Source organism: Poecilia mexicana, unplaced genomic scaffold (genome assembly GCF_051168715.1).
Source record: "Poecilia mexicana isolate PSO_F unplaced genomic scaffold, ASM5116871v1 scaffold_1, whole genome shotgun sequence".
Lineage (NCBI taxonomy): Eukaryota > Metazoa > Chordata > Actinopteri > Cyprinodontiformes > Poeciliidae > Poecilia > Poecilia mexicana.
The window spans coordinates 21,642,326-21,662,588 of record NW_028263370.1 but is presented as its reverse complement, the minus strand read 5'-3'; the positions used below and the strand labels follow the sequence as shown (position 1 = coordinate 21,662,588).

General features: G+C 39.6%; 1 protein-coding gene across 4 annotated transcripts in view; it reads right to left on the bottom strand.

Moving 5' to 3' along the window:
• Positions 1–20,263, bottom strand: part of inpp4b (inositol polyphosphate-4-phosphatase type II B) — a 188,130-nt gene that overhangs the window by 58,746 nt on the left and 109,121 nt on the right. For all 4 annotated transcript variants that reach the window (XM_088006342.1, XM_088006333.1, XM_088006335.1 and 1 more), the window contains 2 exons: positions 14,844–14,991; positions 5,501–5,631 (listed from right to left, as the gene is read on the bottom strand). In XM_088006342.1, the coding sequence (XP_087862468.1) occupies positions 5,501–5,631; positions 14,844–14,991 (279 nt within the window). The remainder of the gene's footprint in view (positions 1–5,500; positions 5,632–14,843; positions 14,992–20,263) is intronic.

Genomic DNA, 20,263 nt, shown 5'->3' with positions numbered 1-20,263 from the left:
GAAAATGTAGCTTTGGAAGCTAAAATACCTCAGATTTGAGATGCTACTGGCTGGTGTTAGCAAAGCAGCCAATCCAGGATTCATTTTCCTGCCACTGATTAGCTGTACTCCAAAAGTAAAAATAAGAAGGACACTGGATGTTAGCATCTGCTTTAGTGCCAAGACAGTTTTAACTGTGTGCATTAATGCATGTAAAGACATATTTGGTGTTTGAGCAATTAAAGCAGGCAGTTATGAAATTTTTTTGAGGACTTCAGTTATTGCGACGACTGTAGTCCATAACTTCTGCCAATACAGGGGATTCACAGAACTTTTTTATGCTCATCAAAGCTTCAAGAAACTTGAGTTAAGAATAGAATGTCACACAGTAGCTATTTATTCCAGCTACTGTCCAGCAGGATGGATGAGGACCCATATTTATCTTGTCACCTCACACAGTGAGGTGTGAGGTGATGCTAAGGGAGGTAAAACATCTCCAGGATGTTGATGGCATCCTGCGCTCACCAAATCTCCAAAACAAAGCTATCTGCACACCAGCATGTTTGTTTCTGTCCTACCATCACAGTGTAAACATGTTGATCTTCATAACTCTACTGGAACTGGTCAGATGAGACTAAGACTGAGACTTTTGTCAGTTGTTATAATTTTAAAGGCCCTTGGAACTTTGTCAGATTACATGGGATTATATTAAAACTAACATGCAATGTTGAATTAAAATGATTCTGCAAAGACGAGAGATTCAAAATTCCTCCACAGTAATGTGGAAAAAGTTATTACAACACATGATGTCAGTTTTTGGTACCAAAGACGACAAAACCAGTTATTAGGTTCAGGGGTTAATTCCTTTTTCAAATAGGGCCAGGATGGTTAGGAAATGATTACTTAAAAGTGGATTTTGCATTTGCTCTTGTCTTCCTCTTTCATGTTTGTAGAGTTTAAACATGTGTGACAAAGACGGACAGCAAATACTTTTCTCAAAAGGTCTGCAGGTCGTAGAACTTTGTTTAGTTATAATTTTTTAGCTAATATTTTTATGTTTTAGCAATAAAAAACACCAGAAAACAAATGACTTAAACTGTCCAGTGAAATGTAGCAACCTCTGATTCCTTTCATCAAATGAAAATCCCTGTGGATAAGTCTGACCTTCAGTTACATGTGGATAAAAGCTCATCAATTTAATATAAATGCATAAATAATCCGATTTAAGGACAGCAAATCTCAGAGCTCAGAGTCATGCCTGAAAAGCCCAATTACATTAATTAAAAAGGTGGAATATGTTCTGTCCTGTGGGAGCATTTTACATTTCACATCCATTTATCAGCTTTATTCTGGACAATTCTGGGAATTGTATGGAAATGTGTGGAAAAAATTAATAAGGTTCAATTTGTCTTAATTAAATGAAGTACTTTATTAGAAATATCTCCACAGAAATTAAAATGAATGACTGGATTAATTAACAAATTTGAAAAAGCATAAAACAGACATATCATTGATGAATGACATTATTTTCCTTATTTTTGCAAACATTTATTCATTCTGAGAGAAACTCCTGCACAGTCTGATCCTTCTGAGTGATTTTCAGTGATAAATAATTCATCTGCAGCAGCTTGCACTCACAACTTGTTTGGCAACGACTGTCATCCAGTTATTTCAGTGCCAGACTGGTTAAAGACGGGAAACCAGGCCAGGATTCAGCGGAATCCAGGCCAGACGAGGATCCCGTCAGGAACCATAACGACCAAAACCACAGAGTCTAACACCCACCTCCGCAGAGTCCTTCACCTTCACGTCTTATCAGGAGGGAAAAGCAAAACCCAGCAGTGACAAACATCTCATTAATGGGATAGAAGAGGATCAGTGGGAAATTAATCAGCCGTAATATTCTTAAAGCTCACATCGTGCTAAAATATGCACGGCTTGAAGGTTCGGCTGAGTGGGGACATAAATGCAGCCTGATTGGTCAGTACATGAGGTTCGTATTCATAATAACACTTTAATTAGTGATAATTTAATGAGTTTAGTGGAGCAGCAGGGCAGCTGATGTAAACCTAATACGCCTTTATTGCAGAAGCAAACAGGGGATTGAGAGCTTGTATAAGGGCAACCTCTGTTATATTCACAGCACAGCGAACTTTACTGCTGTTCAGACGCAAAAGTTAATCAGCCAGTGATATTCAGAGAAACTAAAAACATGCTTAAAACATGCTTAGTGCTTCTCCACTAAATGTTGAAGCAAATTAGACGAAGATTAATTATTTGGATTTTAAATTAGAATTAATTGGACAAATTAACATCAACATGCAGAATGTTTGCAGGAAGCACTTAACTAATGCATGCATGTTGAAAGTGTTTTGTTTTTTACTTGTTGGCTTTTTATCTGCATTTATAACACTGAACTTAATCACTGAGTCATCGTGGGTTGGAAATACACTGAAACAGTTACTGCACTGCCTATTGATGCATCAGCTGTAATCAGGCAAGTGGAAGCTAAACAGGACTGAGTTTCAGATGAGTCCTACAAGTCAAGAAAAGACACCAACCCAAATATAACTTCTAACAGTTCCTTATCTTCTCATGTATGTCGGTGTGTCTATAAATGTGTTTCTGTGGGTCTAGTAGTGAAAAAAGCATTTTGTTGATCAAGTTCTGTCACTTTTATTAAGTCAAATTGTTGCTTTTGATGCCTCTATTTTGCATATTGTGTGTGTTTTAGAATGAAGGGTTAAAATTCATAGTGTTTGATGGCACCATGACAGCGTACGTTAGTTTTGCCTGGATCAGTCTTATTTCCCCCCTTACTTAATGATCGCCTGATGCCAGTTTAATGTTCTAAACTCAGCAAGAAGTTGAAGATATCATCCTCCTGCACTGCTGATCTAAAGTCAACAACCATGGAACATAATCAAATACTTCAGCCATAAGCCCCGGATCACCTCTGTAATAAACCACTCTCTACAAGTTTGCTTGGTATTATCCTTTAATTTAAAGAAGTTGTATAATTAGGCCACTTCCTAAGAAGCCTGGTGTTGAAGCTCATGTCTTGGCCAACTTCAGGTGCATTTCAAGTTTATCTTTCCAAAGTAGTGGAGGAAATAGTCATTGCTCATATTCATCACCATTTGAAATGTTTTCAAGAACCAGAAAAATCAGATTTTCAATTTGCCCACAGCCTAGAAATAGACCTGATGAGGAGAATGAATGATTTCTTGACAGATGCTGACTGTCCTCTCCTCGCTGTGGTTGATTTGGCTTCAGGATTTGACAATGTTGATCAGGGGATTTTAACTGTCTTCAGAACAAAGATGGACTGATTGCCATCAAATTGTTCCAATTCTATCTTACTTACAAAAAAGGAAAAACAGCCCCCGACCCCCCCCAAAAAAAAAAAAAAAAGATTTCTGTTGACAATACAAAACCACAGCCTCACAGATTTACCTCCTTGGTTCCCAGGGGTCAGCCCTTGGGCCCATAATTTAAATAACATTTGCTCTTGCTTAGCAATGGAGCCTTGTTTTATTGCTATGCAGATGGAAATTCCAGTGTAATTAAAAACTACAGCAAGTTCACACTTTCATATGAGCTAAATTATTCACAAAGAAAGTCATGTTGTGAGTTGGACTTTCAGTTTCAAGCGTCCAGCATGCTGATTTGAGCAACATGCATGTATAAAGTAACGGGAGATTAAGTAATGTTTCTACTGGGTAATTGCTTCAATATTTGTGCCACAGCTCCAGTGGTGTAGCTGACATTTGCAAACTGAGTTGGTCATGAAAAGTCCATGGAAGCCTTGCTGATCTGGTGATAGATTGATTGCATAGGCATAAATTTACTGAGAAAATAGAACAATATTTCTATAGCATCTTGTCTTCCTACGACTGTGAAATTAAAGCCAGATACTCAATGCTGTGGTGGATGTATAGATGTCCTGATAAAATGCTTTTCAGTTTAGTTTAGTATTTTATTCCATGCCAAAGCAAATCTCAGACTACTGAGTTCTTTGTGTGTGAAAGCTATAAGGAATAAGTTTAAGTTCATACAGAAATACCGAATCAGGTCTAAATTAGGGCTAACGGTGGACTTAATGTCGAGCCGTGTCCAAATGAGGTGTAAGTGTAGCCTTGATGTTAAAATGGTGCCTCTTGCACAGCAGGAATAGGGAAAATCACACAGTCGCATACACATTTTGATTGCTCACAACAAAACAAGTTCCTATAAAGCTCTGTAAGAGCAACCTTTGATTTAGTTTTCCAGTGACGCAAATTATTCTAAATCTACCACTGTGCTTTCAGCATCTGTTCTTTTAGATGCTCTTTGGTCCTGGCGGAACATGCTTGGGGCTAATCTGAGCCTTTATTGCTTCACATCAGATTTACAGGATCAGCAGGGGGCGGGTTGGACCTTATTACTGCTGTTTCACACAGTACCTCTTCAGTTTCTCCTGCAACACTTCTCAGCAGGAGGCTATTTTCTCCACAACAGAGTCTGATTATCGCAAAGAAACCAATCCTATTGTTTCTGAGGAATACGGTGGCTTTCGAGTGATTTATACCCTTTGAACTTTTATACATTTTGTCATGTCACAACTACAAACCTTAAGGTGCCTCTTGGAGATTTTACTCAATACACCCCTAAAGACTTGTGCAAGTGAAGAGCTGCATTTCCATTAAAGATACGTTTTTGCACTAGAATGAGGTGGTTTTGTTTCAACTATATCAAAATTATAAAATTTCACAAAACTGCATTGGAAAGACTTTTTTTGAATCACACGAGTCATGTGACCAACAACCGAATGTTACCACTGGAGAAAAAGACGACGAGAAGTGGTGGGAGGATGATGAGGCAGCATGTTGTTTAATGACTTAAAACGTGAGCAAACTGTGTGTAATGGAAATACTGCAATTGTGAAACTGTGTTTTTGTGGATTGTTAAAGTTTTATGCATATCTGAAATAGAAATGCTGCTACTGACTCGATGCAATCTGCTTTTTAACCCACTTTGAATAATTCACTGAGCTTCCTGTACTGTTTGACAACTAAGATCAAGTGGAATGTAAAATGATTTGAAATTATTTCTTTCTGCCTCGAGACAATATTTGCTGTGAATTGGCACAAAATGAAAAAAATTATTTAATTGAATTGAAAGTGTAGCAAAAATGCTTTTTTACACTGTATTGAATCACAGAACTGCATATAAATGCATGACAGACTTTAGATTTTTCAATAGCATGCATATTTGTTATTATGCACTACTTTGTGTTGGTCTGTCACGTAAAAGTCCAGTAAAATTCACTGAAAATTGTGGGTGAAATGTGACAAGTAGAAAAGTTCATATGATATGAATATTTTTGCAATGCATTCTATGCTGATTGAAAAGGTCTGCAGTTTGCAAAACAAAACAAAACAAAAAAAAAAAACTCATTTATTTGTGACTTGATAAACTGCAGTGTGCATGTGTGAAAACAGGACTGGGTGTAAGATTAAAAAAGGTTATATTTTCATACCGCTTATCTTCTCCAGTTCAGCCAAAGTCTCCTGGTAAGAGCCGATGATTCCTCCGTATCGCGTCACAACCTCCTTCCTCAGGTTGTCCCAGTGAGGAGAGAGTTCCCCCAGTTCCTCCAGATCCTGCACCCTATAAATAACCACAGCACACATTAGGGTTTTACTACATATAAATGTAAAATCACTAATAAATTCAGCAGCTGGCATACTGATACAATATGACCCAGTTTATGCAAGAAAACAACATGCATTACAATAATGTTTTAAACTTTCCAGTCAGGGCTCATGAAGGGATTCAGAATCCAGGAACAACAACAATCCAAGCTGCTCTTTGAGGAATCCGACACTCATGAACACGTCGTAGGTCAGAGCCAGCTCTGCAGACATACATTCCTAAAACTGGACTTGTGGTGCCCACTCATCCACTCCACCCATTTCAAAGCGCCTTTCATCCTGTTTAACTCTCATCCCTTTACGTACTGTATTAAACAAACGAGTCAACTATTTGCTGGATCTTGTTTGCCTTTCATCAGAGTTGTGCCAAAATCACCTCTGCTCCTGCTGCAGAGAATAATTGCAGCTGTGCGCGAGTCGAGTGCATTTCTGTGGGTGCAGGGGCTGATTTCCAACACAAAGCGTAGCCACTTTCATTGCTTCCTCATTTGCATATGAAAAGGGAATGAGATGGACAGATATCATTCAGTCCTCCTGCAGTAAATTACAATGGGATAGCAAAAATAGAGGCTTAAAAAGGTGTTACATACTATTCAGGACAGCAATTACACCATCACCTGCCGCGATTAGAAGATAACAAGATCAGTGTTTACATATTGCTTTTTCTTTAGCTTAAATGCCCACATGTGTAATTGCTTGTTCATGCATCTTGCTGTTAAGATCAGGTATCTCTGCTTAAATGCATAATGCAGTGGATCAACCCTTGTTGTTGTGACTCAACCCCTGCAGCAATTCAGATTGCCTTTGTAGATTATCTCCACTTTTCTTTTATCCCGATGAATACGTTTGAGATTACTTTGAAGAATCTCTGTATGAGTTAAGGTGTGATAACGACGACGCCTGAAGCAAAAATTGAAAAATTGTCTAAAACAACACAATCCGGCCTCAGTTCCGGTCAAAAGTTTATATTAATCATCAGAGGCATAAATAACAAAAATGCTGAGCTTTTGATGTTTTATTTGAACCGTCACATTTCTACGATTTAGGGATCATACAGCAGGCAACAAGAATGAGTTAAAATGATCAAAGTATCGGATGCAAAAGTTAGATTTTATTGAGGCATTTTTTTTATGCATAGGTTCAAAATTATGCAGACAGGATGAAACATTTACATATATTCATATAAAGTTGCTAAACGTGACGAGAGCTTATTTATTTCTGGTTGGTGATTATTATAAAAAAAAGCTTCGGTCTCACAGCTATCATAAAATTGACTAATATTCAGCTCAGTGAAAAAGTCCAAGGAACTCGGTGAAGATCTGAGAAGAGTGATCGATTTACACAAACTGAGAAAGTATCTCCAGATAATCATTTCCAACAGCTGCATGTAAGTAACAGTTATTTTAATGCAGCTGTGGTTATTATAGAAGTTCAGATATGAAGCATGTTGTCCAGCTGTGTGGCAGGATAAAATACATATTTAGTCTAATAAACTCAACATTTTTCCAATATAACAATTGTAATGAGTGACCAGTAGCAAAATTATAAAATGATTTGGTGTGTTTTATGATATTTGAACATCCAAAACTCAAAAACTCATTGCTTATTTTCAGCTTTTTTTACACCAAACGCTGCAGAATTTCACACCGATTCTCAATCTAGTTACTCTCCAAATACATTCAACATTAAAATCTCAAAGTTTGATTGCAGCATCTCAGTTAAACTGATCCACTGGGAAATACGGAGTGTTAGATGTTGCTGTAATCTGGACTTTATAACTGGGCAAAAAATACTTTTTAAATATGCTTTCCATGCAGAGTGAAGTAAGGAAAGATGTTTTGTTGCCAGGTACTGGTGTGTTGCTCAAACTGGGTCAAGCTTTCACCAAAAATTGCTGACAAAATCACTTTAAAACAGATGCTGGAAGAAAAAAAAAAACCTGATTATCGTTACGTTTCTGGAATATTCTTTAAAAATTCTCAAGTGCAAATCAATTATCTGCACCGGGAACTCAGCCAGTTTATATGATATTTACTGTTTCTGCCATCAAGAGTGAGCAAATAACCAACCAGAATTATGGCAGAAGTTTGTTGATGGTTAGAAAAATTTTCAACTTCCAAAAGAGGTTTGGACAGATATTAGAGGGGATGGATGTAAGAACATGAGCCTGGCTGCACATGTATGTATAGTGTACTGTCTACTGGAAAAACAAATGTTCAAAACACAAAATAAGTCAACATTAATGTCAACAATGAATACATACAAAACTATTATAGAGTCTGATCAACAACACCAAACAGATGTGAGACAATCCATTAATTTGCTTGTCATTTTATTAAAAACACAAAATTAAAATGTTGCAAATTGGTAAATACTAGAAGTACATCAACAAAGATGTAATTTTTTTTCTATGACAGATAAAAAAATCAGAGCAGAAGAAAATGGCATAAAAACAGGCATTGAGCTTGAAACAAGCTGTAAGCAAGAGAGAGCCACATGCTGCGCGACTGTGCCAACGTTCTCTGCAGGTGGCAATGAGCGCCTTGTGCTCATTACATTGGGAGACATAGAGCTTTTTAGCAAAGTAAGAATATTCAAGATTACAAGAAAGAAAGGAGAGTAAACGCCAGCAGGACATGCATGTGATTATGAGTCATTTGTAAGACATTTGTATAAAACGTACATGACTCAGTTTCACTACGCAGTAAATGGCACCTCTTAAGCTTTTATGAAGAGACCAGTGAGAGAAATATTAAAGTCAAATTAAATCACTGCGTAATATCCAAACAGTGACTTAGTAAAACTAATTTGAAATGAAATTTATAAGAATATGAAATGATCTCACTACACTTTAAACATTAAATCTCTCTCTTTTTCTCAGCCGACTGCAGCTCAAGAAGTCTTGGTATCACGATTTCACTCCAGCACGTCTGTTTTTCTCCGCAAGTGAAGTTGCAGCTCAGCTATGCTACAATTCCCAGTGGTTTCAATCAAACATATTGTTTCCAGTGTATCCAATTACAGCTTGAAGTAGCCCTAAATACCAGAGGGCCACTTTAAACAATCACAGGGACAATGTGATCATGTTCTGTGATTTGAATAACAAGTTTCAGGGCACTAGAGAATTACAATAGTTAAACCATTCAGACTATACGTCCTGAACACTGATCCTCCATTGTCAACTGAGAATGTTTTTTTTTGTGTTTTTTTTTTAATTTGAAGGATTATACAAGTACATATCATTTTTTAAAAACAAAATAATTATATAAAGCAATGGGATAGTGAATAAAGGCGTATTGTCATTTTCCTAATCAGGGTACCGCTATCTGAAAAGAGTATGATAGAGTAATAAAGTGTATGCTGCTTTAGAGTGAGATGATTTTCTTCTAATCTTTCAAAGCAGTCTTGATTAATCAACTCTTCAAGCTTTTTTTGAAGAACTTTTTAAAAGTTTTATTTGCACTTTGGCTGCTTTATGTTGCATTTCAATCCAGTTCCTGCCCGTTTTCAGAAGCAAGGCATAAAAGGCCCCACATGCTTACAAAGTCAAGCAAGTTTATACATGAAAATCCTAATTCTTAAACAGATGAATAATAAATAATTTCTACATGGAGGAAGTAGGAAACAGAACTTCTTTGCACAGGATGACACTGGGTCAAAATCCAAGCCAAAGAAGTAGAAACAAAAGTGGATAACAATACAAATTTCACAAGGGAGGAAAATCAAAGGCTAAAAGACGCCTTCTGTGGACTGTTTGGTGCACAGAGAGAGAGGCAGAAGCCTCACCACTGACGTCTGTAGAAAACCTGCCTACACGGACCAGGACCCACTTTCAAATTTCACCCAGAATAAAGTTTCTTTCACCAGAAAACTGCAGGTCCTCTCAAGGACGGAAGAGAAGGACACGCAACACAAACATTCCCAACTGGGCTTATCTGAAGACATCTGCAGTTTGAGGAAAACGCTCAAAAATCAGTCCAGGAACAAAAAAAAAAGCAACTTAGCAACAAATCAGTCTTGAACTGGATCTGTAGCCTGTTTGAGTTTGTTTATCCTGAAACTTCAATGGAGATATTTGTTGTGCGCGTCTTGAATGCGGCGCTGCTCTTATAAATCAAATCCACTGATGCAGAAAAAGTTGTTCCTCCTCTGTACTTCCTGTAGATGTGCTGCTGAGAGTTTGTAACAAAGAAAGGAAAAAAGTCAGATTTTTAGAACTGACTTTGCTGCAGCGTCTTTACTCCACGCCAAAGCTAAAGTCACTCCAAACTCTGTGTAAATGGAAAAAGTTTAAATGTAATCCATGAATGCATGAGTTGCAGATCAAACTGGCAATAAACCAGCAAAAACATCAGAAACATTGTGAGTTGTTACACTCTGAAACAAAAATAAATGTAATTGAATATTGACTAATTTCTTCCACACTTAAAATATGTTATTGATCTAAATTCCTCTGGGTTGTGGTTTTTGTGTTTTCCCCTCGGAAGATGAAAGCTGTAAACCATTCTAACAAATAAGCCCTAAAACAATACTTTACCAGAGGATTTACTTCCTCTGCTTCCCCCGACGGCTGGAAGTGGGATTTTAACTCAAGAAGAGCTGCTGGCTGCAGACCTGGCAGCACAGGATGGTCAGCTGAAGGATGATGATGGATATTTCAGCTCAACACTGTGAATAAAGGCCACAAAGAAGAATAAACTATCCAGAGAAAGGAAAAGTAATGAACCAAGGACGGATCACGGGTGACCAAGGTCCCTCTTTTCTGATTAAAAGATCTCTGGATACACAGCATGAGCCCGTCCTGTTCACTGCCAACAAAAGGACTGAGGATCAGAACCGGACCACAGAGCATCAGAACCGGAACACAGAGCATCAGAGCATCAGAACCGGACCACAGAGCATCAGAACCGGACCACAGAGCATCAGAACCGGACCACAGAGCATCAGAACTGGAACACAGAGCATCAGAGCATCAGAACCAGACCACAGAGCATCAGAACCGGACCACAGAGCATCAGAACCGGACCACAGAGCATCAGAACCAGGCCACAGAGCATCAGAACCGGGCCACAGAGCATCAGAACCGGACCACAGAGCATCAGAGCATCAGAACTGGACCACAGAGCATCAGAGCATCAGAACCGGACCACAGAGCATCAGAACCGGACCACAGAGCATCAGAACCAGGCCACAGAGCATCAGAACCGGACCACAGAGCATCAGAACATCAGAACCGGACCACAGAGCATCAGAACCGGACCACAGAGCATCAGAACCGGACCACAGAGCATCAGAACCGGACCACAGAGCATCAGAACCGGACCACAGAGCATCAGAACCAGGCCACAGAGCATCAGAACCGGACCACAGAGCATCAGAACATCAGAACCGGACCACAGAGCATCAGAACCGGACCACAGAGCATCAGAACCGGACCACGGAGCATCAGAACCGGACCACGGAGCATCAGAACCGGAACACAGAGCATCAGAACCGGACCACGGAGCATCAGAACCGGAACACAGAGCATCAGAACCGGACCACGGAGCATCAGAACCGGACCACGGAGCATCAGAACCGGACCACAGAGCATCAGAACCGGACCACGGAGCATCAGAACCGGAACACAGAGCATCAGAACCGGACCACGGAGCATCAGAACCGGACCACGGAGCATCAGAACCGGACCACAGAGCAATGGCGCTGACAAAAGGCTTTGATCTTTTGTCAGCTGGATAATGAACCTGTTAGTAACCAAAATGGTTTAGGAATGGTTTGAGTATAAATCAATATTGCTTACATACAGTCCCAGGTCAGAACATTTGTGTTTGTGTGTTTCTGGTAAATCTGACACACTAGCAACAAACAACAACAACAAAGCTTCTCCTCTTGGCTCAGTCATGTTCATTTATTCAAGAATTTAGCTGCAAAAAGGATTTCTGAGTTGCTTATTTTGCTTTTATATGTTTTTCATTAAAATGCGAATCCCATCACTAAGACTAAACATTATCTTCAAAGACACTGTCAACATGCTGTTAAAATGAATTAAATTTCTTTGTTTTTTCAAAAATCACTGGAGTCAAATATTTTCATGTTCCTCCTGATTAACATGAAATATCTTCAAAACTAAACGTTTCTCTTCAGCCTCTTCTGGATTCGCCATCAAACAGTCAGAACCTCACACACACAGAGGCCGAGAGGAAACAAACGTAAAGATCCCTCACTTCAACCCTGAACATGCTAATTGACATCAGATGGAGAGGGATGATCTCTTCCCCTGTTAATGACAAAACAGGCAGCTGTTAATAGATGAGGGTTAATCTACTGTACACCCACACACTTCAACGCAGCACGCATCCATTATCTTCACTCGCACAGACAAAAACATGCGCACAGAGAGTCAAAGCAGCAGGATAAAGAAAACGTCTTAGTTCACACCCTCAGATTGGAACACAAGTTTAAGACATCAAAGCCAACAAACAGAAGAAGGAAAATCGAGATTATCTGGGAAAGTGACGATGCCACCCACCATCTGAAGCACAAACTGAATGATTAAAAACCCTGCACTGGCACTGCTGTGAACTCTGACAGAATGGAGGCTAAATGGAGAGGCACAGAGGAGAAAAAAAAAAGACGACGTTAAAAGAGGATTACAGGAGCCGTGCCTAAACAACCGAGCTGGGGATGAAGCAAACACGCTTATAAATAAGCAAAGATCTTAAAGGAAAGATTCCAACGTGCTTCCACTTGCTTCACACAGATACTACACGCAGGTTTCATAATTGTCAGCTATATGCCTTAAGTGATGCACTTTCATAGCAGATCAATGTGGTCATGGCTGGGAGGCAGTTTGTTTGTGTTGGAGGGAGCGACTTTTCCTGCGAATGTGTCCTTGAGCATGTGAGTAAACCTTTCACAATGATTACAGCTCAAAACCTCCTGGATCCCTGCGTCTCCTGTACGACTGCTTGCATTAGAGCATAAAGAATTCATGTAAAAGATGTGTCTGTGTGTATAAGTTCTCCGCTGCGCTATGTGGGGAAAGGGGTTGCCAGGGACAACAGACCCCGGTTGCACAACAATCCGTCTCGACAAACACCGCTGAAGCCTCGAGGAAGTGGATCTTTGATGTGCTCAGTAACGCACACTTGGAGGCTTGCGAAGAGTGATCCGTTTGTCATTCAAACATAATTCTGACTCAGTTTAGCTGGACTGAAAATGCGTTAAACATGCATGGATTTGACCTGTGCATTCAGCCCGGCTGCTGGTTGAACGTTAAAACCCAGAACCTACAGGCAGGGAAGACGTTTCCCCATCAGGAGGCTGCAGGTGCCGTGCCTGGGAATTAGTTTGGTGATCAGATGCTGCAGTCAAAGAGGAACCAAGCTATGAAGATAACTGGCATGGCGCTGTCATTCTCCATTCTGACCTACATTTGTCCCTTTTGCACTAATCTTCTCTCTTTATGTTTAAACCGATGAATTCTAATAAGTTCTGAGCACAGGCTTAGACATGCACTTATTGTTTCGCAGGTTTTTATACAGACTCCTGGCGCAGAAAAAAATGCAATTTTACGAGTCACATAAATGAAACAAGTCGAGAGCATCAGATAATCTTAGCTTGTGCTTTAAAATCTGAATAAGGCAATTATTCAGAGAAGGTAAAGAGCAGCTCTTACAACAACAACATAAATCCAACATTTACTGGGAAGTGCTTAAAAAAGAACGACTTCCTGTATTATAGGAACAAGAAGGTTAGCCATGATCAAAACATGAATATTTAACCTCTTTTATTTTGTCACTTTCAGAGATCATTTTATGTGCTGACCAGGGTCTGCAACCTTTACAATCCAAAACACCTTTTTTCCCCCTCAGTCCAACTCGATAAACCTCGTTTAGAGCTGCCAGTGTCACCAGACCTCTTAAGAAAAGACCATTTTTAATAAGCATCCAAAATATTTTATTTCTAGTTTTAGTTAGTAACATTAAAATATTGACATAAAGTTTTTTATATGCTGTTTTGTTTTCATCCAGTAGGCTCAGTATGATTAGGGACCAAAATGGCAACATTTGTTGAATTTTCAGCTCACTTTCACACTGCACTGTGTCAAACAATCCAAACTCTTTGAGCAACCTACCCAACTCCTCACATGTGGTGGACCAAGAACCACCGAAAGAAATGACATAAAAACCTCAGAAGACGACACTGAGTGCAACTTATGACTTTGCAAAATGTTCACAAAAACGGAGTAGATATCAGTTGTAGGTTTTCTCTTTTGTCTTTGGCAAAAGACCACAAGCAATTTCTCCCGTTAGCGCTAGACTCTCCTGTTTGTTTAGGTTGCATTTACCCAGAAAGCCCTCCAATGTAGTCACCTTCCTGCTTTTGGAGCGCTCAGCATTCATATATGCATCTGAACTGCACCAGAGTTCTCTATGAAACCTATGTTTATAGGCAGATCAGAGTTTTCTTTTTTGGTTGTCAGAGTTTGATTTTGCATTCACACCTCCCCAAACAAACCAGATTGCAGTTAAACTACAGTTTAACTAAAGCAAACTAAACAGGACTGGTGTGAATGCTCCCATAGTTGCACCCATGGGGGAAGACTTGTGAGCTGATTGTTAATCAAATGACACACCACACCATGCATTTTTGCCTTTGGTCCAGCAGCCTGCTGGCCTCATTGATCACCTGTCATTGCTACACCTTGTTAAGGTGCCTCACCCATTCAGGTGTTTGTTGTAACCCAACCGGGCAGCAAGGCTGACTTTGACTTCACTTTTGCGGCTCAATCTTTACAGAAATCACATAAAAAGGCCAAAACGTTTCCAATTTTCAACTGCGACTGTTTTGTAAAAGTGGCTATTCCAGTTCCTGAACTGGATCACTCCCCATGACTTCTATGATTCCCTGCCTTGCAGTGGACTCTGCTGAGCATCTTTTATTGACTCCATCTGGCTGCCTCTTTGTTGTGCAATTGAGGCAAACTGTAACACTTTGGCTCAATTCCACTTATATGTCCAGTAAAATTATAGGCTGCAAGTTATAAAAATAGCTTTAAATATTGTTCAGAATAAAAGCAGTAGAAGAAGATTCCTCAGACGAACAAACAGATTTAACAAGAGATTTTGCCGTGGCATTTAAAGGCTCAACAATCGGTCGGCATACCTGCTCCTGTCCTCCTGGATGTAGAGCGACAGCAGCTGTTTGGGGATGGTGAACGACAGAGTGCACTCCTCCATTTGTTCCCGCACCAGCATCCACTTGCTGTCCACTGTCTGAAATCTGTACACCTTGCATACTGGGTTCCTGAACACTGTGAAGGAGCAGAGAGCAAATGAATAGGGATGCATCTGACACAGCACAAAATAAAACACATTCTTGCCAGTGGAAATCCTTGGGATAATCCTTCGAAAATTTAGCAAAGTTGAATAGGAAATCTAAACCAACAATGGCAGCTGCCATCCTCAAGGACACAGCAGAGCAGGAAGACATCAGAAGTCTTTAAAAGTCACAGGAGGTATGAAGCACAAATTAAATTCTATAATCAATAGCTGTGTCTGCCAAAGATAAGACATTTCTCATCTTCCGAGCTCCACTTCCTCGCTCTCTTGTTCAATGTCAGCACAGAAAATACACAACCCTCGTGTTGTTAATCTTTGCCCCCAAATCTCCTCTGTTTCCATTTTAATTGCTTATTTATTGTATGACACCAAGGCACAGGCTGTACAATCATTTTGAAGTTTTGGATGCTAACCCCGCCACCTGATTCACATTCTGCACCATCTTCCTCCTTTCTGCAGAGAGTTTCTAATAGCAGCAATCGAGGGGCTGAAAACGAAAAACAGCCCTAATGCTCTTATCTGCATGCTTGCAGCAGAAGGCGAGAAAGCTGTCAGCCTTAAACAGTGTTTACTGCTCCTTCTTCCTTTAGCTGGAAAAAAAAAGTCGCTCAATAAGACGGAGCCGGAGCACCCGAGGTGAAACGTTGACAACTTCGTGTCACGATGGTCAAACATGCGTGGCAGGAAGATGTTTTTGCTTTCATTTAAAACTGGGATCCATACTTCTGGAGCAACTGACAACACAGAAAATGGTGCCGTACACAACTAACTCCTCATTCAGAAAATTGACAAAGTTCGACTCAAAACTGTAATTTATTCCCACAGCTGTGTGTCATGCAGCGCCTGTCCCATTAATCCTGCTACCTCTGCGTGATGTGCTGTTGAGTGTTAAAGTGGCTCTCGCTCCTGCTGTATAGTTGTTTCTAAGAATGCCTGCAAAAACATTTCTAAAGGTGCTAAACTTTTACTGCGCGCCTTCTAAACTGTTGTCAGCTAAATGGGTTAACTTTATTCACGCTCTTGGTGCCAATTCATCCAAGAAGGTGCATCACGGTGTGAGTTCACTGAAAATTTTCACGGGGATGGCCAGGATCAGACCGTTGCTAACTCAGGGGAGGATAACAACTGTAAATCTATCCAAACTATAAAATTATCCGCTCATTGAGACTCGGTGGTAGCAGGACATGACATAAAGGAAGTGTTATGATCCGTTGGTGGTTGGACTTTAGTCTTATCTTTGTTTCCTGTTTTGATCTCTTCCTGTTTATTAACTTAGATATGGTCTTCAGTCCTCTCTGTGTTTTACTTCTCAGTTTATCATTATTTGAGTATTTGATCTAAGTAGATCTAAGTTTCTTAGATTAGCGTTCCTTTCTGTTTCCTGTTAGTTTCAGGATTTTTTTCCTTTCTTCCCTGGTTTTCCAGTGTCTCAGTTTGTTCATCTTTCTCTCTTCCTCAGCCTGCCAGTTTGCCTCTCTTCCCATCTTTTTCACATCTCCTAATTTCACTTTGCTTGCTTTCTTCCCCAGATCCCTCTACTTGATTAGTCCCTCTGGTTTTTATGCCACTCTTTTCTGTTCCTCAGTGTATTTAAAGGTGACCCATTATGTATTCTTGTACAGGTTGGGATAGATCTGTGGGCAACACAAATATGTTCATGACATTTTTACACAACATCATTCTTTGATAATGAGATCTCAGTCTGTTTAGTTCTGTCTAAGTTGCTGGGAGCCACTCCCCCCAACTCGCCATTTACACACACCATTTACACACGCACATGAAAATGGCTGCAAACAGATGCACAATTATACAACCATACATCTTTTAAAAGCAGAAGTGGAGCCTCCTGCACAACCAGCAAGAACTCAGCAAGTGGTTTCTGGATGGTAAGTTGACATAAAAACACTTGTCTTTTTCAGCAGCCATTGTACAGCGCATGCAGCAAGACAATGTGCTGGAACTTATCTTGGGTTGCTAGGTAACGGGCTGGGCCTTGCTGAGGTTGCTAGGTAACGGGCAGCGCTTGCTGACATTGCATTTCAGAGGTTTTTGAAACGGCTCATTTTTGAGACACCACAGACCATTAACTTATTGCCAAAAACCGACTGGGTGTTAAGGATTACTGGTTTGTAATGTGTTTTTCCTCTATCAGATTTTCTCTGAGTTTAGTTGTTTACCTGCCAAGAATTTTCCTTTTTAGCATTCTAATATGCACTTAATGTTCAAACGTGTATAACTTTTCATTTCACATCACAATTATGCACTACTTTGTGCTGGTCTGTCGCATGAAATCCCAGTAAAATACACAGATGTTTGTGGTTGTACCGTGACAGAAGGTGAAAAAGTTCAGGGGGTGTGAATATTTTAGCCGCTGCATGAGCCAAACACATGAATCCAGTTAAAAGTCAGACTTTTATCAGAAGGTTAGGGGGACACAAAAAACTAGACTGTCTGTAGAATGTTGGTGTTATGAAAACCTGCTCACACTTTAATTAGACTTGGCAGATTTCACAGCAGCTTGTGACACAAACTGTTGCTTTAAAATACAAACAATCTTATGTCAGGTCAACCAATTATAAGCAACTTTGAACCTGTTTTTAGGAAGCCAGCAGCTCGTTCTGGGAGTGTTTCTGAAGATAGAGGTGCTTGTTTCTCTCTCATAATCAGGGAAGACCTGCTCTAAAGTTTACAAGGTGCAGCAGAACTGGGAAGATGTGGGTGAGAAGTGAAACTTTGCCAGTGACACAGAAACCTATTCAGACAGAATGCGTGTATGTGTGTGTGACTATGGTTTCTGATACAGACAGGGATATAATATAGTGTATTTTATGGAAAACGTAAAGCATAAACAAAGAAACAAAGGGTTTTATTCCTTACTGCAGTGTTATAAATCACTGACTGCTATTGTTGATTCAGGCATGAAAGGACAACAAAGGGTTTTTATAAAGTTCTGTGAAACTCAGATAAATTTTCAACCTGGAGAACACATCTTTAAGAAGATCCTCAAATTAAAGAAATTCTCCAAAGAAAGCCAAGAATAAAGTTCTTAAGAGCTGGTCCACTTCCAAAGATGGATTTCTGTCATCTTTACATCAGTCTCTTTATGTTAGATGATTATGTTCACTGCTTTGCTGAAGTGTTAACAGGCCTTGATCTTTTCAGATGTTGGCTGGCAGATGACTTCAGTGAAATGTATATATTTTTAGATATCCAGGCATAACAGTATAGACGTATTCAACTGTTTGACCTTTTCATTGCCATTTCACAAATTCATCAGTCGCATTGCATGGAGAGAATCAACTTTGAAGTGTTACTAAAATTTCCCTGATTGATTAAGGTCTTCTATAAAATTCAGATTTGTGGAGAATTTGACTAATTACTGTTGACCTCTGCACCTTTTGAAGAGTTATCATGACCATCTGTTCCTCTCTTGTGTGTCTGTTTAGGTGTTTTAGCAGGACTGTAGAAGTTCCTGATTCATTTTGTTTGTGGTTGATGAACAGTTTCTACTCCCTGAGATGTTCAAAGCTTAAGATTTTTTTTTTTAAATTTTCACACTGATCTGCTGGTTTCATGTTATTCATAATGTCGTTTTTTTCACTAACTCTATTTACAGCTACTTAGGTGGCAGATTTAGGCTTAAAATGCTCTTTTAATTTCACTAACTAAATATAATATGAGTTTTTTTGGACTGGCCCGGTTTGTATTTAATGGAGGGTTATACGCTCATGTATTTAAATGTACTTCCTCATAAAGTGAACCATGTTGCAGGGAGGAGCAGATGAGGAGAAAACACAAAAACTGAGGAGTTGGAAAAACACAAATCTAACAGAAATAAAGAATAATTTAACAAAGAATGAAAAACCGAGACATAAATAAAGAGCTAAGGAAAGACTGATCAAAATATAAGCAAAAAAACTAAGAATGAGGAAAAAACTATAAACAGTTGATAAAAAAAAAAAAAAAATCTGGAAGAAAACCAAAAACAACCCAAAAACCTGACAAAAGATCTGAATGTATATTTATGTGTGAATTAGCACTCTTTACATAACTTAACACCTGCTGAACACCAAAAACACAACTGATTTTTATATAACTACTAATAAACTCAAGCAGTTTTATTATTATTATTTGTATTTTTAAGGCTCTGTCTGAATGCAATGATAGATTTATAATCAAAAAGACTGTTTTGATTTTCACTTATGAGTACCAGAAAATATCTTAACGTGTGAAATAAAAAGGCATAAAAATGCTCTACAAAACAATAATTGCAGGGTAAATCGACCATAGAAAGGCTTATTATTTTTCCTGTGCTGCAGAAGATGAAATTAATGAGGATTATAGTTAAGTCTAGCCCCGAATTGACCCCTGAAAAAGCTCATAATTGTATTTAAATGAGATTTATTGTGGGCATGAGGATTATGGAAAGTGAATAGGATGACAAAAAGCTCAGGGTGAGGAAGGGGAATGGAGAGAAAGCAAAGAAAACTTTAAACCAGAGGAGTGATAGCTGCTGACTTCCACTATCTTCAGAGAAGCGGATTAACCTCTGAACCCAGCCCCCCCACCCCCGGCTGCCCCTTGCCCCATCCCACTAATCTGAGCACCAATCAGACGCCTCCGTTTTCCTTCCAGACACCTCTTAAGAAAATGAGTCCCTGCGCTGCGCCGCACAGAGGCCTGTTTCCGCACTGCTCTCTGCATGCTCATTTCAAAAGCTAATAAAAGTGGAGGAGAAAATTGCATTACGCAGTCTGGTGGCATCTGCAGGGAAGGCATTGTTTCTGACAGGCTGCAGATGTGCACCTGCAAAAATTGCTGCCATTCACTAGTTATTCACAGCAGAAAATATAAGTGACAACGACACCATTACAACAGGAGCCGGGCTGCTGGGGAGCACAGAGAAGTGATACGAATCTGCATAAAAGAGAGAGAATGGGTGCTGGAAGGAAAATATTTTCCGTGAAGTCTTCTTTAAACAACAACTGTGACGTTTTAGCACAGCAGGATCTGTAACCTTTTCAGGTTCTCTCCTTTTCTCGCGACATTGTCTTTAATTTTCTCTCCACCCTTCTTGTTTTCATCAGAATCGGATCCAACTTTCTGTGCAGCTGGAGAATTATTCTCATGCAGCTGGATTCCTGTCGTTTCATCGTTCAGGGGGAGCCGAGGGGTTCATTTGCTGACTGCATGCAGGAGCCAAGACTTATTAGATCAAAACAGGGAAATCTAAAGTTTCTGTTC